The 27,784-nt window shown below is 38.3% G+C and overlaps 1 protein-coding gene across 1 annotated transcript in view; it reads right to left on the bottom strand.

Moving 5' to 3' along the window:
- The window catches only part of LOC150110110 (putative carbonic anhydrase 3), a 290,668-nt gene that overhangs the window by 147,610 nt on the left and 115,274 nt on the right, over positions 1-27,784 (bottom strand). Inside the window, exons 4-5 of the mRNA XM_090415351.1 lie at positions 18,696-18,860; positions 13,755-13,909 (exon numbers count right to left, since the gene is read on the bottom strand). Of these exons, the coding sequence (XP_090271477.1) occupies positions 13,755-13,909; positions 18,696-18,860 (320 nt within the window). The remainder of the gene's footprint in view (positions 1-13,754; positions 13,910-18,695; positions 18,861-27,784) is intronic.

Here is a 27,784-nt window from a genome sequence, read left to right as displayed (position 1 = left end):
CATCAACTATGCACTGTATTCAGACTGTGTCAAATTAGCAACTCTCATCCATTCACCTAAGGACAGCATTCCTCCTTTATCACATCTGGGAGTCTACGAAGTACCATGCTTGTGTGATCAAGCCTACTACGGTCAAACAGGAAGAACTGTGGACATCAGTGAACATAAGAGATACATCCGGTACTATCACTATGGCAAGTCAGGCCTAGCAGACCATGCTTTGGATACCCCTGCACACAGGATCAACTGGAAGAAAACAAAAGTACTGCACAGAAGCTTTTACAAGTCAGAGAGATTGTTCTTAGAAGCAACAGAAGCCTTAAAACATACTCCAAATCTCAACAAATATGGCTGTATAAATTTGCATAAGATTTGGGAGACAGTCATCTTAAGACATAACTAGTATCTGCTTTCTCTCTTTGTTTTTTTTTAGGACTTTAGTCTTTGTATTGTTGCTACAATTTTGTTAAACTAGTCCCTTTGTTACACCATGTTGTTGTAGTCTCGAGTACCGTGACAAACTGTGTTTTTGTGCTCTGAAGATGCTGGTTATAACACTAGCAAAATATCAGGAATAAGTCAATAAATAATTATTTACTTATAATTTTGTGTTCTGATATACTGTCAAAATTAAACAACGTGTATAACGAACACATAAGCCTTTCTAAAAGTTGGTAAAGGATTGTTATCAGGTTAACATGGAAGAAAGTTTTCATTTTCATCAAATGGGGAAGGGGGTAGAACAAGGGGAGGGACATCCCTCAAAGCTGTATAAAGGGGGAGTGAGGGCGAGCAAGGCCATAAAGAGCAGATTCTTTGCATGGAGAGATCAGTGACTGGAATATGATGCCTGACATTGTGGTGAATTCAGATGCAATGAATGAGTTTAAAGCACAGTTTGATGGGCTTTGTATGTACCAGTATTTGTCTCCTGTGATGAGTTGTTTGACTCTATGGAAGTCTTATGTTAATAATAATAATAATAATAATAATAATAATAATAATAATAATAATAATAATAATAATAATGTTTGATCTTTTAAATTTTGCATGCTATGACACAATGATGAAAAGAAAAGTTTCAGTCTGATACACATGATTAAGATTATCAATAAACTTTATTTTTTTTTGTTTATATGGGTTCATAATAAGTTAGCATACCATTTATTTATTGCACCTGATGGATAAGTAACTTTTTTCTGTATTTTACTTGATAATATTAGGTTAACTTATTGAATTTTGTTTTAAACAGGTGTGAGACTTACTGAGCTATTTAGTTTGTAAGTAAACATATATTTTTTTGGTTTAAATACACGACACTAATGCAATGAAACAAAGGCAGCAAAGACCACGTTGTTGGACAATTGAAATTTGCAGAATTTTATTCAATGCAACGTGTGTGAAATATATATATATCGAGAAAATTAAAGGATATGTGGAAGGAAATTGAAACTGGAGAGACAGTGTGTATTAAATGTTTCAAAAGTGAGTGGAGTGTCTGTTAGGTGACAAGAATGCAGCAAATGTCAGTAGAGTGGTTAGTAACAATGGTAGGATGGAAAATGATGTTATTAATGTTGAACGTGTGGCTGTGGAAATAGAAGAGAATGAAATGGACATTAATAACGAAATAGAGTGCTTGAATGTGATCACTCACAGAACAAAATTACAGAAGTGGCAAGAGATTAGCAGAGCTGAAAAGAGAAAGAAGCAGGTGGTCAGAAGGAATAATAAAGACTGACCGAACAAACAAGAAAAACAAGTTAAATAGAAAATTATGTGCACAGACTCAGTGATCAGGGGAGTACTTAAAGAAAGTGTGACAAAGGTCGTGTTTCCTGGATGCAAAAATTTGCAATGTTAGCCATGCCATCCAGATGCAAAAAAATGATAAGTTGAAGGAAATTATTGTCTTGGTTGGTACAAATGATTTGAGAGGTAAGAAGCATTCTATGAAGGGATGTAAAGGAGTTGTTATAAGAGGCAAAACTGAAGAGTGAGTCTCCTACCAGGAGAGACAGAAAAAAGGATATGTACAGTACTGATGGACTACACCTAAATGGTTTCATGTTAAGTGTCTGGAGAGAGAGAGAGAGAGCTTTATTCACCAAGCATGCTGAAGTACAAATTGAATTTTGTACTTCAGAAAAACTTAACCAATTAGGTGGAAGCAAGTGAGTTTGTGTGAAGGCACCCATGAAGTGAGTGAATGTGTGTGAATGACAAAGTGCAGAATATAGTCATCATTATATGTTCACTGGGCATCCATTGATGCTGTATGGTAACTCCAATGCTCACTGATGTGCCACACCAGGCCTCGCTACATAGTCCTGTTGTATGCTTTTCTAGAGGCTTCAACTCTCTGAAGATCAGTGACTCATCCCCCCCCCCATCGATTCATCTCGTTGATGTTCTGCCCATTCCTCTTTTTCCAGAATCTAGTCTCTCAAGCAAAAATATTGAATAGAGTAGTCAATTCAGGAAGGGGGGGGGGACCTAAAGGGATACTGTAGTTTCTATATACCACTGCCAGAAGTATCAGGAACAAGAGGACTTTTGGTATTGATTAGTGCAACCTCACCAAAGGTTATAGGCATTAGTGAGACTTGGCTAATAGCAGTTGTGAAGGGTTTAGTATTTTCAGGGAAAATAGACAAGATAGAATATGGAGGGGGGGAAGTACTGCTGATGATAGTGGATGAACTGGAGCCAAAAAAGAATAAAAGATAGGTGGGAGGGTGGCTGTTCATTTGAAGCAGTCTGTTGTGACATTAAGGCCAATAAGACAAAATATACAGTTGGTTGTTGCTATATGCTAGGGAGTTCCACAGATGATCTGAAAGACATCTATCACCGAATTACTGCAATGAGTACAGGTTGAGTGATTATTATGGGGGGGGGGGGCTTCAACTATATGGAGATATAGACTGGAAGGAAGAAAGATCACATGGCAGGAAGGAAATAGAATTTATACACCTATTAAGAGATATTACTTAAGGCAGAAAGTGAGGGAGGGGACTAGTGGTGGGAGAGTATTGGAAATGGTCATAGGATCAAAAGAGCTCTCCATTACCAAGGTGCCCACATTGCCTCTGATTCATGAAAATGTCCATGTAGTCTTGATGAGGAATATTCTGTCGAGAATGGATATATGTGGAACTACAAGGCAGGTGATTATGACAAGCTTAGGAAGAAGATTAAATCTGTGCCATAAAACATAAAACTTCCTAAGGAGGGATCATAAAACTTCCTAAGGAGGGCAATTGTGGCACATCATAAAGGAGGTGATAGAACTCAAGCATCAAACTATAGGCCTGTCTGTGTGTGTGTCAGGTGTAGTTAAGTAGTTGGAGAAGCTTGGGAGAACTAGGATCCAGAATTCGGTTGACAACAATGGTATTATCTTTGATGTACAGCATGGATTTGCTAAAGGGAGATCATGTTTTAGTCATCTACTTACTTATTACAATAAGGTGACTGCTTCCATGGACAGAGGAGAAGGATACACAGTAATATACTTAGATTTTGCAAAGGCTTTTGATAGATTACCAGATGATAAGTTGATAGTCAAACTGGAGTGGATGGGGTTGGATGTTAGATTGATGCATTGGATTGGAGACTGACTATCTGATAGGTATCAACAAGTTGCGTATGGGGGGAGAGCGATATCCAAGAAAGGTAAAGTTACTAGTGGTGTGCCTCAGGGGACTGTTTTAGGGCCATTGCTGTTTAACGTGTATATTAATGATATTGGCAAAGATTTGGATGGAGATAATCAGTTGTTTGAAGATGATGCAAAGTTGGGATGAACCATGAAGAGTATAGAAGATGTTGTGGCCTTACAGGAAGACTTGAATAAATTGAGTGATTGGGCACAGGAATGGGGATGCAAGTTCAATGTTGAAAAATGTAAGGTTTTAAAATTTGGAAAATAAAAATGGGATGCAGAATTTATGCTGGTGAGGAGATGTTGTAGGAGATAGAGGAAATAAGAGATCTGGGAGTGATAGTGGATAAGGATCTGAAATTTAGGGGACACATAGCCAAAATTGTGAAGACAACACAAAGACTTCTGGGAATGATGCAGAGAACACTGACTTGTAGAAGTTGGGAGATTCTTGTTCCATTGAATAGGGCTTTGATTAGGTGACACATGGACTACTGCACCCAGATATGGTCACCTGGCTTTCAGACGAATGAAGAGATGTTGGAAAGGGTCCAGCGGTGACTGACTAAGTTAGAAACTACCTTAGTAGTTTCAGAATGTCAAGAATGAGGAAAGATTGAGAAGATGCAACTTGCAGAGTTTGGTGGACAGGAGGAAGAGGGGAGATATGATAGAGACCTACAAGTTATCAAGGAGTTGTTATAGGATCAATGATCAAGAATGGGTAGATAAAAATATGATTAATGTGGATGAACAGAAAATAGTGGGAGATCAGGAGAGAACCAGAGATCATCCTTGGAAGCTGTATAAAGAGGGTGTGAGTAGGGAAGTGCGAAGCAGGTTTTTTTCATGCAGAGTTGTGAATGATTGGAATACCTTGCCTGAGAGTGTGGTGTGTGCAGAGAATTTGAGTGTGTTTAAAGCACAGTATGATGAACAGTGTGTATGATAAAAGGACCTCCTAATGAGTCTTTGACTCCATGGGGTCTTGGGTAGTAGTAGTAATAATAATAATAATAATAATAATAATAGTAAAATACTGAAGGGTAAGGATGTTAGTAGGGTGTGGGATATAGTTAAGGGTTATCTAGTGGAAGCAATATTAAATTGTATACTTAAGGTAAGGATGGTTAATCAGGTATAGGGGTTAGATGGATGAGTAATATCATTAAGCATGAGCTGCAGAAGAAGAAAATGCTGTGGAGGATATATAAAGAGAAAGGTGACCAGCAAACTCATGAACAGTACAAGGCTCAGGTAAGAAAGGTGAACTGTATGCAAGGAAGCAAAATCAGATTACCAGAAGAATCTAGCCAAGTAAGCCAAATAAAATTTCTAGGAGTTCTGTATGAATTGGAGGTTCTTAGGACATGGAAGAATCTCAATGTAAATACAGCTGTGGGATTAGATGGGTTATCAGCTAGGGTTTTGTAAGGATTGTGAAAAGGGAACTGGCAAATAAGCCCTTTAAGTCTCAGCTCTGGTAGAGTTCCAAGGGAGTGGAAAGAGGGTAAAATAATTCCCCTGTATAAGGGAGGTTCTAAGACTACAGTAGTAAATTATACGCCAATCAGTATCTCATGCATGGTGGTAAATTTACTAGAAAAATTGGTAAACAATAGAATTCAAGAATGGGTAGATAAAAATATGATACTGTATGAGGATCATGCGAGGATACTGTTTGTGTGAAGAATTTAGAGAAGTTGGTAAGAATACACATACAGAAGTGTGACAGACAAGCTATGCTCTGCACAGAAAGCATGGGTTTATTAAGGAGAGATCATCTTTGAGCAATTTGCTCATATTTTATACTAACATTGGATCTGAGTTGGATAAAGGGAATGGATACACTATGGTATTGCTAGACTTTGCTAAAGCATTTGGTAGGATTCCATATGAAAGGCTGTTACATAAACTAGAGAATATAGGATAGCTACTGGACAGGTATCAAAAAATGGTATATGTAGGGACAGAATCAAGGTAAAAACAGGTGACTAGTGGTATGCTGTGCTGCAAGGTTCAGTGCTAGGACTACTACTGTTTATTTTATACTTAAATGATATAGGAAATAAACCGAAAGGAAATATTCAGTTGTTTGCTGATGATGCAAAAACAGGTAGAGTAACAGGTTAATCAAGGCGATGTGAAGAGCTTGCAGGACGATTTAAATAGACTGTCAATATGGACAAAAGATAATTGGTATCAATTTAATGTAGAAAAATATAAAGTTATGCATTTTGGGATAAATAGATTACAAGTTGTGTTCTACATTGATGGACCTGTACTCCAGGAAATAGATGAAGCTAGAGATTTAAATGTGGTGGTAGACAGAGTTAAAGTTTAGAGGAGATATTGCTAATGTTGCTAAAGTAGCTCATAAGATTACTTGGCTATTGAATAACACTAACAAATAGAGAAAAGGAAGTTGTTATTCCTCTTTATAGAGCCTTGATATGCACATATATCTGGATTACTGTGCTCAAGTCTGGTATCTTTGGTTTCTTGGAGGTGAGTTAGCAGTGGAGAAGATTCAGAGGCAAGTGGCCAAGATGGTGAGTGAGTTGTGGAATGTTCCTTATGAGGACAGATTGAGAGTATGTGGATTGCAGAAGTTGTTTGTTAGGAGAAAAAGAGGGGATATGATAGAAACATTTAAGTTGCTTAAAGGATTTTATAGGTCTGATGAAGGCAAATGTTTCAGCACTTGACTAGAGGGACCAGAAATGGGGATCATCCCATGAAAGTTGAAGGTGTGGTTAGTAAATGTGTGAAGACTAGTGTTTGCTTGCAGAGTTGTGAATGAGTGGAATGCATTACAAAAGTCAATTGTGAATGCTTTGTCTGTTAATGGGTTCAAGGAGATGTATGATAGATTGTATGGATAGACAGGGTCTCTTGTGATTAGTCTTCAGACGCCATGGAGGTGCCTGTATAATAATAATATTATTATTAAATTATCTTTTCTAGTCACTCTAGTTTCTCTATTTCACCACATTCATTCCTTCACCAAAAAGCAATCTCTCAAGATGAATATTTCTTTCTTTCCTTAGGTGTAATTCATTTCCAACATATTTGTTTTCTCCTAGAATATGCACGAATTATGTGCATATTCTTAGCTCTCTGCTATCATATCTAATTAATACACAGGGGCACTGCTCTTCCATTCTAACTTCTCAGCAACACCATCCTCTCCAATATTTTCTCTTTTTCATATTAATATTTTGCATGTTCCAAATAGTCATAAGGAGCGGGTTCTTTGAATGGAGAGGGGCTGGTGAGTGGAATGCACTGCCTGACATCGTGGTGAATGCAGATACACCGAATGAGTTAAAATAACAGTTTGATGGGCTTGTGTGCAGCAGTGTGCACCTCCTCTGATGAGTCTTTTGACTCCATGGAGGTCTGTGTAAATAATAATAATAATAAATGTGTAGTATTCTGGAGACAAGCTACAAACTTAAAGTAGAGTAAAGTAAGATAATGTAAGTCCTGACATTTTGACCTTTATTATTATTATTATTATTATTATTACGGGCAACTCCAGGGAGTCATTAGACTCATCGAGGGAGGCCCCAAATCATTTTCATCACAACTATTCGACATTCATACAGTATCTATCATACCTCGCCTTAAACTCATTCACTGTCACAGCATCCACCACAGACTCAGGGAGCGCATTCCACTCATTCACTACTCTAAAAGTAAAGAACCCAGCTCTAACACCTTTACTAACCACACTTTTGCCCAGTTTCCATGGATGTCCCCTAGTCCTCCCACAACCAGCCCTGTTCTCAAAAATATCTTCTGAATTAATTTTATAGAAACCCTTCAGTAATTTGAATGTCTCAATCATATCTCCCCTCCTCCGCCTATCAACCAATTTTTGCAACCCACAAATCCTCAACCTGTTCTCATACGGTTCATTCCACAGACCTGCTATCATCTTGGTCACTCGCCTCTGGATCCTCTCCACCTCCTCCCCATCAAGAAGAAACCTAGGTGACCAAATCTGAGCACAGTAGTCGAGATGAGGTCTTATCAAGGCTCGATACAGAGGAACAATAACCTGCTTGTCTCTGCTTGTCAACGTATTCTTCAGCAACCAAGTGATTTGATGAGCTGATTTGGCCACGTTTGCAATGTGTCCCCTAAATTTCAATTCCTTATCCACCAACACTCCTAAATCTCGTGCCTCATCAATTTCCTGGAGCACGGTTCCACCAATGCAGTAAACTGCCTCCCATCTTTTCACCCCAAAATGCATAACCTTACATTTTGCCACATTAAATTGACATCCATTCTCCCTAGCCCAGACCTCCAATCTATCCAAATCATCCTGCAAAATTTTGACGTCATCTGCATTCACTATTGCCCTACCCAACTTCGCATCATCCACAAACAAATGAACTGTTCCTCTCAGATCATTTCCTATATCATTTATGAACAAATTAAACAGCAGTGGTCCAAGAACAGATCCTTGTGGTACACCACTAGTCACAGGCCGTCTAGTGGACTCTACTCCTGAGTAAACCACTCTCTGATATCTCTCCGTCAACCACCCTCCTATCCATCTCACCAACCCTATGTCCATTCACATATGCTGCAATTTACTGATTAGAATTCCATGTGGTATCCTGTCAAAGGCCTTAGCAAGGTCCAGCAGAATCACTGTAAACCCATTACCCTTATCCAGTTCAGCCGTCACTGTGTTATAATACGTGAGCAAGTTACTGAGGCATGACCTACCCTTCACAAAACCATGCTGTCCCCGATACAGTATCCCATTTTCTTCTATCCAATCTTGTATTTTCCTCTTGACTATTTTCTCTAAGACCTTGATAATGATTCCTGTTATGCTGATTGGCCGGTAATTTTCAACAGCAGCCTTGGAACCACCTTTGTGCAGTGGAACTATTTTCCTCTCTTTCCACCCCCTTGGGACTGACCCAGTCCTGAGGCTCAAATTAAACATAATGGTCAAGGGCACTGACAATTCTTTGGCCGCTTCACGTACGACACGAGCTGGTATACCATCCAATCCCACAGATGTATTGACATTGAGGTTCTGTAATAGACTAGTTACCTCTACCTCATTCATCACAATTCCAGTATAAGCTGTTGGTTCCTCCATTTCCGCAAAGCCACCACCTGGATGATATACTCTTGCAAAGTGCTCGCTCAGTAATTCCACAACATCGACTGATTCAGTTACCTCCCTACCCTCAGCATTTTTTAAGATCATTCTACCATGAGCATTTTTCCTTTTACTTGCAACATATTGAAAAACCTGTTTGGGATTCTCTTTAGCCTGCATGGCCAATTTCCTTTCGTAATCTGCTTTTGCTTTTCTTACCACCCTTGTTACCATCCTGGCCTGAGCTTTATACTGTTCATGCACCTGATGGTCACCCTTCTCCTTAAATTCCCTCCACAATTGTTTCTTTTTTTGCAGCTCAAGCTTAATAGTGTTATTCATCCATTTAACCCCTACCTGATTTATTATTCGGAGTCTTGGTATACAGTCAACCATTGCCTCCTGCAAACAGTTCTTAACCACCTCCCATGCACCATCAACATCCAGCCCTTGCAGTTTTACATGTCATGGCATTGAGCCAAGCACACACCTAAGCTTGTCATACTTACCAGCCCGGTAATTCCACATATACCCTGTCTTAATTGTAAATTCGACTCCTTTAGCCTTATATCAAGAAGGATGTCATCAGAAACACATACATATATATATACATACTGGTACACAAGATATATCAAAACACACTATGGTAAGCTACAGCAATAATACTCTTTTCAACAACTGACCCTAGCCTGACCTCTAGTGAGGGGGGGGGGAGAAGAAAAGATAATAAATTCAATAATGAAATATAAAATAATAAAAAAGTAATAATTAAATACATATTGTGGAACTAGATGAATTGCTACTAGTTAGGATTTAGTGAAGAATTAAATTCTAACTTCAAGTCATAAGTTTTGTTTATTGTCTTGGGACAATAAATTTTTTTTTGTAACAACTTTTGGTATGATTTAGGGATGGGGTGCCTTTTCTCATCAATTGTGTAGGTGCTTTTCCCATCGATTTCTCTCTCTCTCTCTCTCTCTTTCTTTCTCTCAATGGTTTGAAGCTGTGAGTGTAAGAATTTATATCATATAACACTGAACTTACTGTTTCACATATTTCATGGCATTTTGTAGTCTTTCAAGCCTAACAGCATTAGCTGCCTCAAGGTCTCAAATGTATGGTTGGCCATTAGAAGCATTTTTATTCCTATCTCAATAAAAAAAGAACTATGCTGTTGTGGTACTGCCAAGTATTTTAAAAGGATCCAAACTAAGTGGAAACTGAATATTTACAACAAACGACATAGTATTATCATACTGTCTAATATTTTCTTGAAAGTGATTCGAGAGATTACTAACTCCAGTAAATATTCTGTTTAATTCAGTTCATCAGGAATATTCATTTCTTAAAAATGCACTTTACCATTCTAAAAACACAAACTAAAATGAGTTTTTTTTGTTCTTTATACTGAGTGAATAGCAAACTATTCACTTTCTAATACTTACCGTATTTTCCAGCGCATAAGACGATATGTTTTTCTAAAATTTTTAGACCAAAAATTGGGGGTTGTCTTATACACGGGGGGGGGAAACCGGTTGAGAGACCCACAGTTACCATGGCGAAACTACTGACACCTTGTCTCCATGAAGAGGCTTCCGCCAATCACTAGCCTTTGTTAACTCTGTCAATTGACATCATTAATAGCTGATTCTGAATAAACCAATCAGAACTCTGAAAACATCCATATGTCTGCAACATGTTGGCAGGGTAAGTTAATGCATTAACAATATTTTGAGCATTAGCCCATAAAAATGTCTGAAAATAAAAAACAATTGTCATATTCTTCAAAATTAAAGTTAAAAGTCATCAATTATGCAAAAGAACATGGAAATAAAGCTTCAGAGAGACAGTTTGGACCTCCTCCCACTGAATGTATGATTAGACAGTGGAGAAAACAGGAAGAACAACTACTCAAGATGCCAAAAAAGAAGAGGGTCTTAAGAGGAAAACCAACAAAATGGCCAAACTTGGAGCAGAGGCCTAAGACTTGGATTATGGGGCAGCACCAGAGTGGGATATGTATCAGCCAAGTTTATTCGATATGAAGCAAAAGGGTTTGCAAGAGAAATGAACATTGCTTCACAGGAAAGGCAAAATGGTGTTTCAACTTCATGAGGAGAGAAGGGTTGGCCATGAGAACACGAACCAAGTTAGCCCAGAAAAATGTCAACAGTTTTAATCCTATATCATAAAACTTCGGAAAAAATATGCATTTAAACCAAGTCAGATTGCAAACACAGATGAGGTGCTTCTCAATTTTTATGTGCCTTCCAACAGAACTGTTGATACGAAATGGGTCAAAACAGTAGCAATCAAAACAAGTGACACAAAACAAAAGACACACTATACTGCTGTCCTTTCATGCTGTGCAGATGATATCAAACTGCCTCCTATTCTAATTTTTAAGAAGAAAATATATCCTAAAGAGAGCTATCCACCTGGCATTCTTGTCCAAGTTCATGAGAACGTCTGGATGAATGAAGAGATCATGGCTATTTGGTTTGCAAAGATTTGGTCCAGAAGACCTGCAGGGGCTCTTGAAGAGGCCAGTTCTGCTCATGTTTGATCAGTTCCAAGCACATTTAACAGAAAAGACAAAAAGGGTTGCAGTGGATTTGCAAACACAGCTAGCAGTTATTCCTGGTGGACTTACAGGTCAGCTACAGCCACTAGATATTTCTGTCAACAAGACTTCAAAGCTCTGATGAAAGAAATAAATGGATGCAAAAAGCAGATAATAACTTGACACTGACAGGAAGAGTTAAAAAACCAACCATTAGTAAGCTATGCAAATGGATCCTAAAATCATGGAATGGAGTCAAGCAAGAGGTGGTTTTGAAGTCCTTCAAGAAATGTGGAATCAGCAATGCCATGGATGGAACTGAGGATAATCTCATATATATAGAGAGTGAGTCAGAAGATAGCAGTGATGAAGTAGAGGTTGAAGAAAGTGATATGTCTGGAACTAATAGTGATAAAGAAAATGATATGCCCAGAATTGAGAGTGCTCCATAATTTCTTAGTATGTAACTTACAAATATTACCCAATTATTAAATATACTTTGAATATTTAAAAAATATCAAATGTGTTTTGTTTTATGTTAAAAATATTGATTTCTTAATTTTGGGTTCGAAAAAGTAGGGTTCTGAATAAGCACCGTATTGTAATACGGTACTTATTACAATAAGGTGACTGCTTCCTTAGACAGAGGAGAGGATACTCAGTAAGATACTTAGATTTCACAAAGGCTTCTGATAGATTACCACATGATAAGTTGATAGTCAAACTAGAGCAGATTGGGGTTGGATATTAGATTAGTGCATTGGATTGGAGACTGGCTATTTGATAGGTATCAGCAAGTTGTATCCAAGAAAAGGAAAGTCACTAGTGGTGTGCCTCAGGGGTCTGTTTTAGGGCCACTACTGTTTAACTTGTATATTAATGATATTGGCAAAGATTTGGATGGAGATAATCAGTTGTTTGAAGATGATGCAAAGTTGGGACGAACCATGAAGGGTAGGGAAGATGTTGCAGCCTTAAGAAGACTTGAATAAATTGAGTGATGGGGCACGGGAATGGGAATGCGAGTTCAATGTTGCAAAATGTAAGGTTTTAAAATTTGGGAAATAAAGATGGGATGTAGAATTTATGCTTGGTGAGAATATATTGTTACAGGTGGAGGAAATAAGAGATCTTCGGATGATAGTGGATAAGGATTTGAAATTTAGGAGACACATTGCCAAAATTGTGAAGACAAAAAAAAGACTTCTGGGAATGATGCGGAGGACACTGACTTGTAGAAGTAGGGAGATTCTTGTTCCATCATATAGGGCTTTGATTAGGCAACATATAGTTGCCTAATCAAAGCCAGGTGAACCAGATTTTGAAAACCAGGTGACCAAATCTGTGCCTCAGATTTGGTCACCTGGTTTTCAAAAGGACAAAGAGATGTTGGAAAGGGTACAGAGACGACTGACTAAGGTAGTTTCTGACCTCTGGAATGTCGAATATGAGGAAAGATTTAGAAGATGCAATTTACAGTGTCTGGTGGACAGGAGGAAGAGAGGAGATATGATAGAGACCTACAAGTTAGTAAGGGTTTGTTATAGGATCAGTGTTGGAGAGGTTCTACAGAAAACATTGGGAGATCAGAGGGATAACCAGAGGTCATCCCTGGAAACTGTATAAAGAGGGTGTGAGCAGAGGAGTGAGAAGCAGGATTTTTGCATACAGAGTTGTGAATGATTGGAATGCTTTGCCTGGGAGTGTGGTGTCTGCAGAGAATTTCAATGTGTTTAAGGCGTGGTATGATGAGCTGTGAGTATAATAAAAAGACCTCCTGCATGAGTCTTATATTCCATGGGGTCCTGGGTAGTAATAATATAATAAATCAAAAAAAAAAAAAAAATCAGCTAACGCCTTTTTATTCCTGTATACGTCAGTAGGCGAGGCCATTTAGCCCTATCTAACTTTTGGAGACTGAGTGGGCAGTTCGATCTCCACTGGTACCAATCAGAGATAGATGGCCCAAGGCTATCACTAATTAAGCAGTACACAGTGAAGAGAGACGACTCAAATGTGCCGCCATCTCGTAGTCCCTAACCCTAACACAATATATTTAATGTCTGAAATAATGTGGGTTCTACGGTTGATTTTCTCGAGTTTACAGGACAAAAAACCCGAGTTTCCGGGAGGAAAAACCGGCTTGCCTGTACCAGAGATCGACTAACTCGGGAACCGATCAAAAAAAGGCTTAGAAAAATTTCCTCTAGTCGCCGACTAGACTCGAAACCAAGTCTTCCTTCGTGCGGTCAAGCGCCGTGGTATGCAAACACCACATCCACTGAGCTACACAGGCTCATATAATATAATAATAATAATAATAATAATATTGTTCTGCATTCTAATAAGGTAAAAAAATTAAATGTTTACAAACAGGTTTTACAACACACCTCTAGAGGAAACTGTTCTTTATTAATAATATGTTCTGATCCATGATCATCACTGCTGCCCCAATGAAAATGTAACTCTTCAAAGAAATAGGGTGGTGATGGCAAATCTCGACTGAAAATATAAGGCCTGTATCCTGTTCGAAATTTTATCATAGCTGAAAGAGAGTAGACAAAACAAAAACTGTCATTAAAAATACAGTATAGCATATTACATTTAAATATTTATATAACAGGAATATCTATATGATGTTTCAAATAATATGAATGAATTATTTGTATTTTTGAAGATTAGTAATGCTGGATTTTTTTCCTCTCAAGTACCAGCACAACTTTAATTATTATTATTACTATTATTTTCCTGGTCTCCATGAAGCCATAAGACTCATTAAGGGAGGTCAATGCTATACAACACAAAGCCACCTCATCACTCATTCACTGCTTGCACCTTTTGCATCCTCTCAACTAGTATTCGATGCACCATTTTCAATGCAAAATTTAATTCTTAGTCTCTTACTCACAACTTCCTTTTACAAATTCCAGGAATGTCCCCTTGTTCTTGTTCTTTCTTCCCTCATTCTGGAATACAAAAAATTTCCCTGTTGTCAGTCCAATAATTTCTTTCTTAATCCTCCTTTACTACCTTTTACACTATCGAGGTTTTTTATTCTTGCAACTGCAACCGTCTCTAGGATAAGGTAGTTGGTCCTATGATTCCTAATGTCTCCATGTCTGTAGATGCGTGCGTGTGTGTGTGTGTGTGTGTGTGTGTGTGTGTGTGTGTGTGTGTGTGTGTGTGTGTGTGTGTGTGTGTGTGTGTGTGTGTGTGTGTGTGTGTGTGTGTGTGTGTTCACAGGGCCAGTGTTTACCTGTTCTGGGGATATGAAAAAACCGAATTTCTGGGTAAACCCCACCCCTCCCTCCATATGAGACTGGCTAACTCACCTTTCATCAAAAGAGACCAGATAAAGGTTCCTCACGTCACTGACGGGAATCGAATATCCAGGTCTTTCTGACCAAAGGGCTTTGCCTATAACAACTAAACTATGGAGGTTCCAGTCCGATAATAACCTTTGAAAAGATTAAATATCTCAATCACATTCTTCCTTTGTCTTCTATCCACCAAACTCTGTAGTTTGTGCCTTCTGTTCTCTCCACGACCAATATTGTACAGTTCTGATATCATTTTTGTTATCCATTTCTAAATCCTCTTCAATTTTCTTTCATCATCTCCAAATCCTGGTGACCAGATCACAGCACAGAAATCCAGATGTGGTCTGATCAAAGCTTTATACAATGGAATCACCACACTTTTATCTCTCTTCATCAACTCCACAATATTGCAACAATTCCCTGATTTGTCTCCATAACATTTGCAATATGTCTTCTGAACTTCACATACCTATCTACAATGTTCCTAAACTGTAGATAGATATTTAAAAAATCTATAATCAAGATTCCTTGCTTCCTCCACATCCAACATAAGACCACCAAGTGAATATGAAGCATCTCATCGGTAGATCCCAAATTTCAAAAGCTTACATTTAGTTGCATTTAATTGAAATCCCTATTTATTTACCTATCCTGCCAGCTTATTCAAATCTTAAGCGCCAAACGATCAGCATTATTACTAGTAACCGTTCCAAGTTTTGCATCATCTGCAGAAAATTGAATCTCTCTCTCTCTCTCTCTGTTGACAATATCACTGACATAAAGATTAAACAGTAATGGCCACGGTATTAAACTTTGTGGAACTCCAGTTGTAACCTTCCTACTTCCAGTGTCAGCATAATGGTAGAAAACTCCCAACAGGAATGCAGTCAGGAATACATATCCATACTTCATTATTATTATTATTCAGGCCTCCATGGAGTCAAGAGACTCATTGTGAGAGGATTCTTCCTAGGAAACGCAGTCTATCACACCACTCCTTGAACTCACTGACCGTTCTTGCTCTCAACATTCTATCAGGCAATGCATTCTATGGTTCCACCACCCTCCACATAAAGAAACTACTCCTCACCCTCTTGCTCACAGTGTCCTTTCATACTTTGCGGATGGCCCCCTTGTCATCGCCCCATCCTGCTGCTTCACAAAGTGAAAGAACTCCCAAGTGTCCATCCTGTAACTGTTTCTCAACAGTTTAAAAGTCTCGCTCATATCACCTCTCCTTCTTCTATCACCAAACTCTGCAGTCCACATTCCCTCAGCCGATCCTCATAAATAACATTGTGCAGTCCTGAAACCATCTTTGTTATCTGCCTCTGTACTGTTTCCACAGTTAATTTATCCCCTTCAAATCCTGGGGACCACATATGAGAACAATAGTCTAAGTGTGTTCTGATCAGGGTCTTATACAACAGAATCATAACTCTTCTATCTTTGCAGGTCAGCATCCTTCTCAGTATTGCAGCAATCCTCTACATTACCTTCACCAGCTTTGTAATATGCTCCCTGAATTTCAGTTTGCTATCAATCATCACCCCCCCAGATCTCTTGTCTCCCCCTACTTCCTCCAGTATAGCTCCTCTAATTGAATATGTAGCATCCCATCGATGTATCCCAAACTTCAAGACTTTACATTTTGCTCCATTAAACTGCAAACCCCCATTCATTTGCCCATCTGTCTACTTTATTCAAACCCCTCTTGCAGGCCTACCATATCTACACTATTACTAATAACCCATCCCAGCTTCACATCATCTGCAAACAACTGAATATCCCCTTGCAATCCACTGATATAAAAGTTAAGCAATACAGGTCCTAGTACTGAGCCCTATGGGACACCACTAGTAACCTTCTGCTTCCTTGATATTACCCCACCATACACAACTCTCTGATACCTATCAGACAGCCAATCTTGAATCCAGTTGACTAACCCATCATCTAGACCCATGTGCTGTAATTTAAATATCAGCTTATTATGTGGCACCCTGTCAAATGCCTCTTGCAAAATCCAAAAAAAATGGCAGTGTATGCCTTTCCTTCATCAACTGCTCTTGTCGTATTATAAAAGGCAATCATATTACTAAAGAAAGAACGCTCCCTTAACAGACCCATGTTGATTCTCACAGATAACATTACGCTCATCTGCCCCAACGCTGTATATGGTCCTTCACTAATTTCTCCAAGACCTTAACAACTACTGATAACACATAAACTGGTCTATAATTAGACACTTCTAGTCTACTACCATCCTTATGCAATGGCACTATCTTACTTTCTTTCCATTCACTGGGTACCTTTTATGCAGCCAGACTTTCATTGAAAAGCCAGGTCAAGGAGCTGTCAGTTCTTTAGCACATTCTCTCAAAACCTGTGGTGAAACACCATCCAGTCCCACAGCTTTACTGATATTCAGATTACTCAGTATTTGGAAGCACACACTCTCCTCTTGCACCTGTACACCTCGAACCTGCCCTATCCCTCTAGTATTAAAATCTATTTCTCCAGGATAAAATACTCCAATAAAGTGTTCATTGAACAAGTCCGCAATGTCCTCTGCATCAGTCATTCTATTCCCATTTTTATCCTACAATGTCATTCTTCACAATCATTTCTCCTCCTACTGGCCACATAGCTAAAATATTCCCTATGATTTTTTTGGATCTTCATGCCAATCTCTTCTCATTATCCAGTTTTGCCTTCCTTACCATACTAGTCACTCTCCTGGCCTGAGTCTTACATTCTTCATGCATCTGCTCTTCATCCCTCTACTTATATCTCTTCCATAATCTCTTTTTCACCTGCAGTTCCTGTTTGATATTGTTTGTCATCCACTTTACACCAAATTGTGTTCTCTTCTTCACTCATGGAATACTTACTATTGCTGCAAACATATATTCCTCCACAATTTTCCAAGCCCTAATGATATCTTGCGTTTCCAATTCCTTCCTCCATGGAACTGTCCCAAGTTGATATCTAAGACTATTATAATCGGTCACCTTATAATCCCACATACGTTCCCTTTTCTTTGATTCTCCTGCATGTCTATTCATCTTCCAAGTCAAAACCACATGGTCACTCTCTCCAACTGGGGGGGGGGGGGGAAGAGATATCATCTCAGTTATTATCAGCTCTTCTGATGCTATGACCAAATTCAAAACTCTTGACATCCCCCCCCCACACACACACTTCAAAATCTACAACCATAAACAATGATCTCTATTTTGTTCTTCAATGAGTCAAGGACAACTCATACATGGTTCTGTCCTATGCCTCTTCCTTCAAAGCCTTCATATACACTATTCCACTAAACTGTACGTCCATTAGTTGCTGCTCATTACATCTAAGCCTGTAATGAGCAGCAACTACCTGCTGCTCCACACATTTGTTTATTTGCAAGACTGCAAACTTTGTTCTTTTTTCTCCTCTTCATCCTCCTCTTTTCATTCTATTTATGTGTATTCTCTGGAACAATCTTCTTTGCAAATGTTTTCTAAGGACTACAACCTTCAAATATTGAAAAATAATATCAATACTTTCCTTTTCCCCTTAATTTCTGCTATCTGTACATAAAGAAAAGATAAAAAAAGGCTGGGCTAAGTAGAGGAGTTTGATAACCAAGAAAAAATACAGAATATGTACTAGTGACAGGAGCTTATTGGTTCAGCTACAGCAATTTCTGTTTTAGGATAATGAGAAGAAAGAACATAGACCATTCCAAATTGAGTAAAGGCATGGTTTGTAATAAAGTAAAGAGTAGATTTTTATCACAGAGAGCAGTGACTGACAACATACACTTTATGTGTATGTTATCACACATAAATTTTATGTGTTAAACATTCAAAATAAACATTTAACAAATAAAAAAATTATTTAGAACTAATACAGTTGACATATTCATTCTTAATTTTTTTTTTTTTGTTGTCTGGTTTTTCAAAAGAAATCAAAATTATTTCTAATTATCATTCAGGGCTTTATACCTTATACAGAGAAATTTACCTGTATATCCTGTATTTTTGAGATATGTTTCTTCAAGTTCTATATCATAGCCCTCAAAATGTATATCTTCAAGAGTTTTTTTCTTTGTAACTGAGTAGGTTAAGGCAACAGGTGACTGTTGGTTACCTCTGCTTGATGGAAAAAACTTTGACCAATATTCAGGACCTATAATAAATATAATAATTGTGTCCAATTAAATATGCCATTCTAACTTTATTCACAATGTCAGAACTAGATACTAAACTCTAAATAACAAAAATCATTTAATTGTACTTATAACAGAAGTACAGAAATTGGGTGATGTAGAGTTTGATAGGATGATATATTTAGTTGGGTGTTGCATAGGCCAGGAAATGTGAAGGATGGAGAACAGAAATGTATAAGCAATAGGCTTAGAGATCAAGAGAAGCATAATTATTAGAGATGATTTTAATAATAGCAGTATTGATTCAAATCAAATATAACATCAAGAAATAAAGAGAATAAATTTCTTGAGTTTTTAAGGAAATCTATCTTAGGCAATATATAACTTTTTTTTGGAAACTCGTATAGCAGAGTATAAGTTCTTTTTGCTATACACTTTGGTATTAATTTGGTCTAGCTACTCACTGATGAAGCCTCAAAAAAGGCTGAAACCGGTCTGGGTAGTGACCTCCCACCATAATGTAATAACAGCATACATTTCCTAGGAAATGTGTTTTTACATTATGGAAAATACCTAAGAATAGCGATCAGAACTTTACCACCTTTGCTACGAGCTGTCCGGTATTGTACTACGTACTAGGGTCACTTGCATTAGCTCACGCTAGTGATCGCCGATACTTTATAGTTTACTATATTTGGCATGAAACTCTCTGATTCCAATCTTTGAGTTTCTTATTCAGTTTTAAAACAATGTGGGATTTAATATCCCCTTAATTTAAATAATATTTAAATAATATATAACAGATGGCACATGAGGATTGGAAGTCTTAGAACTATCATCAGGGGATGCTACTGTGAAAAGACTGTCTAATTACCCCCGCCCCTCAGATGGCCAGAATGACTAAGAATTGATAGCCTAAGTTATAACCAGTTATGTGATATATATATATAGTTATATTTATATAACTATATATATATATATATATATATGTTAAAGATACCAAGAATATGAAACTAGAGGGCTAGCGGGAGCTATAGCATGGAAAGAGGAATTGAGTAGAAATCAAGGGTTATTTATCAGCAGCAATGTCTGAGTGTATTCAGTGTGAAAAGGCTAAATAAATAAGGTAGGAGTAAAATGGATAAATGAAGAGACTAAGTATGAAATATGGAAGAAAGCACTATAGAGACAACACAAGCTTAATGATGGTAATAATCAGTTGCATAAAGAGTAAAAAGCAGATCATGAAAGTGACTAGGTTAATCAAGACAGCAAAAGTGTAGTATGAACAGAAATTAGCCAATCAAGCTCTGAAAAATCCTATTGTGTTCTTTAGATATGTGGTAAGTAAAAAAAAAAAAAAGAATGATTATTAGAGGAAGATGACAGTTGATGACACTGGCAGACTGGTAACTGATACAGAGGATATAGTTAAAGTATTCAATGAGCAGTTTATCAGAGTATTTTATCTTCATGAAGGCAACATCATGAGAAGCTGGAGTGTAGAGGGTATGGTAGAGGATGAACTGATGGTGAATGAGTAGGAGGTGTATGAATAATTAAGTAAACTTGATGTTAATAAGGCAGTAGGATTTGACAATATATTGTGGCATGCATGAAAGAATGCTCTAGGACAGGGGTTCTCAACCTTTTCCAGTGGTGTACCACTATATTTAATTCAAGATATTAGATGTACCAGTAAGCAAATCTGTTTTCGTACCACCCAGCAGTGGCTCGCGTACCACTGGTGGTACGTGTACCATCAGTTGAGAATCCCTGCTCTAGGGAATTAACAGCCACTTTCCCTGTTTAACAGTTATACAACAGGGAAAAATCTCCAAGAAGTAGAAGGTGGAAAAAATTGTTCCAAACGGAGAGAGACAAGAATAAGGCTGCAAATTATTGGCCAATCTGTATGTCTAAGGTTGTAGTTAAGGTGTTAGAAAAGGTGAGACTAGGATTCAGACTGATAATAGCAGTATTCATTCTCTCTGAGGGTCAGCATAGGTTTGTTAGTGACATCATGTCTAGCAATTGGCTTATGTATACTAAAACAAAGTGAAAATTCACTGGATAAGGAGATGTATATAGAGTGGTATAATTGGAGTTTTCGTAAATCTTTGATAGACTGCTACATGATAAACTGGTAACTGAAATGGATAATACCAGATAACAGACAGGTGAGTTGAATAGGTGACAGGCCATCAGATAGGTATCAGTAGGTTGTGTATAGAGGAGTGGCATATCTCAAAAGAGGAACATCACTAAAAAAATGTTGTTGCAGGTGTCTATTTTGGGGGACATCATCATCATTATTATTATTATTTGTGACACCTCCAAGGAGTCGAAGACTCATCGCGGGAGGACACCTACTATACAACTGTCTCCACCACTACACTAAACCTCTACTACCAATCATCTCCATCGATGCCATCTACTGCCCACCACCACAACTAGTATTTTTTGTCTGTAAACGGCGTGTGTTCTGAAGGGGCGATTCGTCTGTATGTGGGATGAAAAACCTGAGTTTCCAGGAGGAAAAACCTGTTACCTCCATATGAGATCGGCTGACTCACCTTCAATTGAAAAAGTCCACATAAAGATTCCTCCCGTCATGACGAGGAATTTATCATTAACTTGTATGTTGATATTATTGAGATGGGCTTAACTGGAGATATGCAGATGTTTGCATATCTCCAGTTAAGCCCATGTTAACTGGAGATATGCAAATGGGGACACTTTGAAGGAGGTGAAACAGATGAGATATCTGGGAGTAATAGTGGACAGAGATTTGAGGTTTAGGGATCACAATGTTAAAACATCATAACAGATTGTCGCAATAATGAGGAGGAGGACATTGATGTGCAGAAGCAAAGAAGCTATGGTTGCCTTGTATAAGAGCTTGATCAGGGTGCATATGAACTATTGCACATTGGTTGCCTAGTTTTCAAGGGTATAAGAATATAATTCTCACATTCATCATCAATTTGCAGAATTTTCTGAATAGAAGGAGACATGTAAATTAGTAAGGGGTTGTTACCAGATTAACATGTAGGAGAATTTTCATCAAGTAGAGGTAGACCAGGGAACAAGAGGCCATTCCTGTATAAGGAGGGTATATGCCAAGAAGTGAGAAGCAAGTTCTTTGTATGGAGAGTGTTTGTTGATTGGAATATACTGCCCTACCTGAAAGTGTAGTGATTGCAAAGGTGAATGAATGGGTTTAAGCACATTTCAATGATCTTTTTGAACGAGTGTGGACCCCCCCCCCATGATAAGTCTTTTGACTCCATTGAGGTCTGATGACAATAATAATAATAATAATAATAATAATAATAATAATAATAATAATAATAATAATAACAATAATTTGACATTAAAACTTGGTTTATTGGTTTACAATAATTTGAATTTTTCCCCACAATTTGCTGTTTTTATTATTATTATTATTATTATTATTATTATTATTATTATTAGCATCAAACCCCCCATGGAACCAAAAGTCTCATCATGGAAGATCTCCACTTTCACACACAAAATTCATCAAATACTTCAAACCCATTCACTGTTTCTGCACTCAACATACTCACAGGTAATTTATTACACTTACTCAGTAATTTATTTCCATGAAAAGAATCTGTTCCTCTCTTCCTTGCTCACATCCTCCTTACACAGTTTTCAGGTATTGCAGGGATTGCATTTTAATCTACTCCTGTATCCTTCCATTCTATGAAAAATCTCTTCCACATTAACTTGGTAACGACTCCTTACCATATTTCACTTGTTGTTCACTACCCCTCCTATTAATATTTACTAGGCTCTGCAAATGGCACTCTCATACTCTGCCCTCATACTCCACATTCTGCCAGATACACCATCGTTCGTCTTTTCTGGACCCCTTTTTAATATATCTTCATCCCCCATGAGAATTGTGACTTAATCTCTGCATAGTAATAATCCATGTGAGACCTAATCAAGGTCTCACATGGATTATTATATAAACCTTATACAATGGAGCCATTATCTCTTAATTTTTGTACATCAGGGTTCTCTGCATTCTTACCATAATCCAATGTGATGATTTCACAACCGGGACAAAATGATCCCCAAACATGACGTATCTGTGCACCACCACTTCCAAAACTCTAACTCTAACAAAATTTCCCCATCAATTTTATACTTTACATCCCATCTTTATTTACCAAATTTTTAAACATTACACTTTGCCACACTGAACTGACTGCTCTATTCATCTTCTCATCCATATGAGCCAAGTGGGCCAAGTACTGCGGACGTGTTTTGAAGAGCTCCTGATTCAGATAAGTTTTTACTAGGAATAATTAAGTATATATGCGTAATTGTTTGAGTAAGAGCGGCTGTAAACGTTGTACGCTACCGGTATTATTAGTGTGGGGTTTTTTTTTCTTGTCTAAACTAAATTATGAAATCGTTATTATTAGACCTATAACCGGCAGAGAAAAAAAAAAAAAAAAATGGCGGCGGCATTGTCATTCCATGATTTGAATGTAGATTTCAGTCGTTTCGTTAAGTGTGAGGTCTGTTATATGTATTCCTTCGATTACATAAATGATTTGTGGATGTTTAGTGCGGATGGAAGAAGGGTGTGTGCGAAGTGTGACCTGAACGAAGAACTAATGAATGCGAATATGAAATTAATGACAGAAAGTGCTAGTACCGATTGTATCGCGATTGCACGTTTGAAAGAAAAGGATAGTGAGCAAGAGAAGCGAAAAAATGTTAAAAAATCAGGAAAAAAGAAAAAGAGCGATTTGACAATAACGGATGTTAAAAGGGACGAAAGTGAGGTGGAAAGAAACGAAATTGAGAGAACGAATGAAAGTAGAACTTGCGTAATGCAGAAATCGCAAGTAAAAAAAATCGAAAGAATAAATGATGGCGAAAGTTCGACGCATGTTGGACCGAAAGTACTGAAACAAAGAAAGATGAATGACAGTAAAAGTGAGAAGAATGATAGCGAAAGTTGGACGCATGTTAGTCCGAAAGTACGGAAACAAAGAAGGATGAATGAGAGGGAATGTGAGAAGAGGGGGTCGAGAGTTAGAAAGTTAGAAAGATTTAATGATAGAGAGAATGTGTCGCGAGGTTCGGAAAGTGAATTAGATTGGATGAGGCAAGAAATGAAATGGATGCGAAATGAAATTAAGAGAATTCAGGTCAAAACTATTACAATAAATCATTATGGCATGAAAGATTTAACGAAAGATGAGCGAGTGGCGTTGTATGGCGACTCCATTATTAAAGGTGTGCTAGAGGATAAAATGCACAAGGTATGTTAAGGTATGTTTTCCAGGCGGTAAAATAAGTAGAGTGATTGAGGCATTGGATATGAGGCAGGAGCGAGCAAAAGAGTTAATTGTATTAATTGGTACAAATGATTTGAGAGAGAACAAAGGGCATGTCAAAATGAATGTCAAGAGACTGCTTGGAAAGATAAAAGAGAATAGTGTGACAGGAAGGGTGGTCAGTGTGTTGCCTAGGTATGATTGTGGTGAAATGAGGCGGAGAGCAAGGATTATGAATGGTATTCTGGCTGAAATGTGTGAGGAGACGGGAGTACAGTTTGTTAATGTGTGGAATGAGTTTGAGGGACGAAGTGAGCTGTATGGGAGCGATGGACTGCATTTGAGTGGTTATGGTGTGAGTCGCTTGGAGAGACTGCTGCTGGAAGGTAGAGAAGTGAATAGAGAAAATGAATCAGATCGAGAGGGGAGTGATGTGGAAGAGCAGGAGAGTAAGACAGGAGAGATTGAAGAAGTGGAAAACAATGGAGAGGTGAGTGGTATGAGTATAGAAAATGAGAGAATGGGTGTGCAAGAGGAGCAGGGAAACGGGGAGGCCCAGGGTGGACAGGGATACACAGCGTGAGAAAGGTGGATGCTCCAAGAGGAGGTGAGAGCATGTGTAGGCAGGAAAGTAATGGGATGACCAGGGATCAAGAGGAAACAGATGTTGTTGCAAAGGGTTCTAAAATGAAGAAGCAGAAAGAGAAATGGCCCCAGTTCAGCATGGAGAGAGCACATCGAGTGAATGGTATCAGTGGAACTAGCTGTAGATCCAGAAATGAGTTGTTGTGTTTGTATACCAATGCTAGAAGCATAAGAAACAAGGCGGATGAAATGGTTGCACTAATTGCGTCTGTGCACCCAGAGATTGTCGGAATAAGTGAGACATGGTTAGATGAGGACGACATCCTGACAGGAATAGAGATGGAAAGGTATGATGTGTTTCGTGAGGATAGAAGGGATAAAAAGGGAGGGGGAGTGCTATTGATGATAGAGAAAGAGTTATGTTCATACAAGGTAGAGATGCAAGAGGGAAATAGGGCCAGTGGTTTTGAGGCAGTATGGTATGAGATAGAGGTGAATAGAATCAAATACTTGGTGGGATGTTGTTATAGACCTGGTAATGTGGATGGTGGTGATAGTGAAATGTATAGTCAAATAAGCCAAGCAAATAAGAAAAGGGTGATCATTATGGGTTTTATTATGGCAATATAGACTGGAATGAAGAGATAGGGACTGGAAGTAAAGAAAATGAGTTTCTTGAGTTTTTGTGGGATTACTACCTCAGACAGTATGTAACAGAGGGCACACGAGGATTAAGGGTCTTGGATTTGGTCATCTCATCGGAGGATGTAATTATAAATGAGGTGTCAAATCATCCATCAATTGGTGAAAGTGACCATCAGGTGATTACCTGGGTGGTTGCCAGCAGTGCAAGGACCCCTGTGAAAAAAGGGTATATGTGGAACTACAAGGGGGGTGATTATGAAGAGCTCAGGAGACAGCTTGCAGATGTAGCATGGAATGAGGAGTTAGCTGGAAAAGAGATCAATGCAGCTTGGGGGATTTTCAAAAACTATTTAGTAGCTGCAATGTCTAAATGTATACCATGGGTGAGAAGGTTAAATAAGGTAGGTGTGAGATGGATGAATAAAGAGATTAAGCATGCAATACAGAAAAAAAAGGGATTGTGGAGACAGCATAAGAGAAGTGGAAGTAACCAATTTCATGAGGTCTACAAAGACCAGGCAAGGAGGGTGACTTGGTTGGTGAGAGTAGCTAAAGAGAGGTATGAACAGCAGTTAGCTAATGAAGCTAAAAAGAATCCTAGGGAGTTCTTTCGATATGTAGCCAGCAAAAGAAAGAATGATTATGGAAGGATGACATTGATTGGAGGAAATGGTATAAAGACAGCTGTTGCAGAATGTGTTGTGGAGATACTTAATGAGCAATTCATAAAGATCTTTCAATCTTGTGAATGTGACTTCATGGAGAGATTAAGAGCAGTTGATGATGGGGAGGAGAGACTGACTGTAAGTGAGCAAGAGGTGTTTGGGGAGTTGAGTAAACTAGATGTAAATAAGGCTGTGGGACTTGATAATATATCACCACGTATTCTGAAGGAGTGTGCTAGAGAGTTGACACCTGCCTTGACATATTTTTTTAATACGAGTCTTGCACTTGGTCAAGTTCCTAAAGAGTGGAAGGAGGGCAAGATTGTGCCACTTCATAAAGGAGGTGATCGAACTCAAGCATCAAACTATAGGCCTATCTGTGTGTCAGGTGTTGTGGTTAAGTTGTTGGAGAAGCTTGTGAGAACTAGGATCCAGAGTTGGGTTGACAACAATGGTATAATTTTTGATGGACAGCATGGATTTGCTAAAGGGAGGTCATGTTTTAGTAATCTACTTACTTATTACAATAAAGTGACTGCTTCCTTGGACAGAGGAGAAGGATACACAGTAATATACTTGGATTTCGCTAAAGTTTTTGATAGAGTACCTCATGATAAGTTGACAGTCAAACTAGAGCAGATGGGGTTGGATATTAGATTAGTGCATTGGATTGGAGACTGGCTATCTGATAGGTATCAACAAGTTGTGTATGGGGGTGCAATATCCAGGAAAAGGAAAGTCACTAGTGGAGTGCCTCAGGGGTCTGTTTTAGGGCCATTACTATTTAACTTATATATTAATGATATTGGTGAAGATTTGGATGGAGATATTCAGTTGTTTGCAGATGATGCAAAGTTGGGACGAACCATAAAGAGTAGTGAAGATGTTGTGGCCTTGCAAGAAGATTTGAATAAATTGAGTGATTGGGCAAGCAAATGGGGATGGGAGTTCAATGTTGCAAAATGTAAGGTTTTAAAATTTGGAAAACAAAGATGGGATGCAGAATTTATGCTTGGTGAGAATATATTGTTGGAAGTAGAGGAAATAAGAGATCTGGGGGTGATAGTGAATAAGGATCTAAAATTTAGGAGACACATCGCCAAAATTGTGAAGACAACACAAATACTTCTGGGAATGATGCGGAGGACACTGACATGTAGAAGTAGGGAGATACTTTTTCCAATGTATAAGGCTTTGATTAGGCCACACTTGGACTATTGTGCCCAGATTTGGTCACCGGGTTTTCAGAAGGATGAAGAGATGTTGGAAAGGGTACAAAGGCGAATGACTAAGGTAGTTTCTGACCTCTGGAATGTTGAGTATGAGGAAAGATTGAAAAGATGTAATTTGCAGAGTCTCGTGATGAGAAGGAAGAGGGGAGATATGATAGAGACCTACAAGTTGGTAAGGGGTTGTTATAGGATCAATGGTGGAGAAGTTCTACAGAGAATAGTGGGAGATCAGGGGAGAACCAGAGGTCATCCCTGGAAACTGTATAAGGAGGGTGTGAGTAAGGGAGTGAGAGGCAGGTTTTTTTCGTGCAGAGTTGTGAGTGATTGGAATGCCCTGCCTGAGAGCGTGGTGTCTGCAAGTAGTTTGAATGTGTTTAAGACACGGTATGATGAGATGTGTGTGTAAGATAAAAGGACCTCCTAGATGAGTCTTTGACTCCATGAGGTCTTGTTTTAATAATAATAATAATATACACTTTAGATACTCACGTAG

This window comes from Typopeltis vanoorti, chromosome 1 (genome assembly GCF_054136105.1).
Source record: "Typopeltis vanoorti isolate ZY-2024b chromosome 1, IOZ_Tvanoo_1.0, whole genome shotgun sequence".
NCBI lineage: Eukaryota > Metazoa > Arthropoda > Arachnida > Uropygi > Thelyphonidae > Typopeltis > Typopeltis vanoorti.
This window is presented reverse-complemented; position numbering and strand designations above follow the sequence as displayed.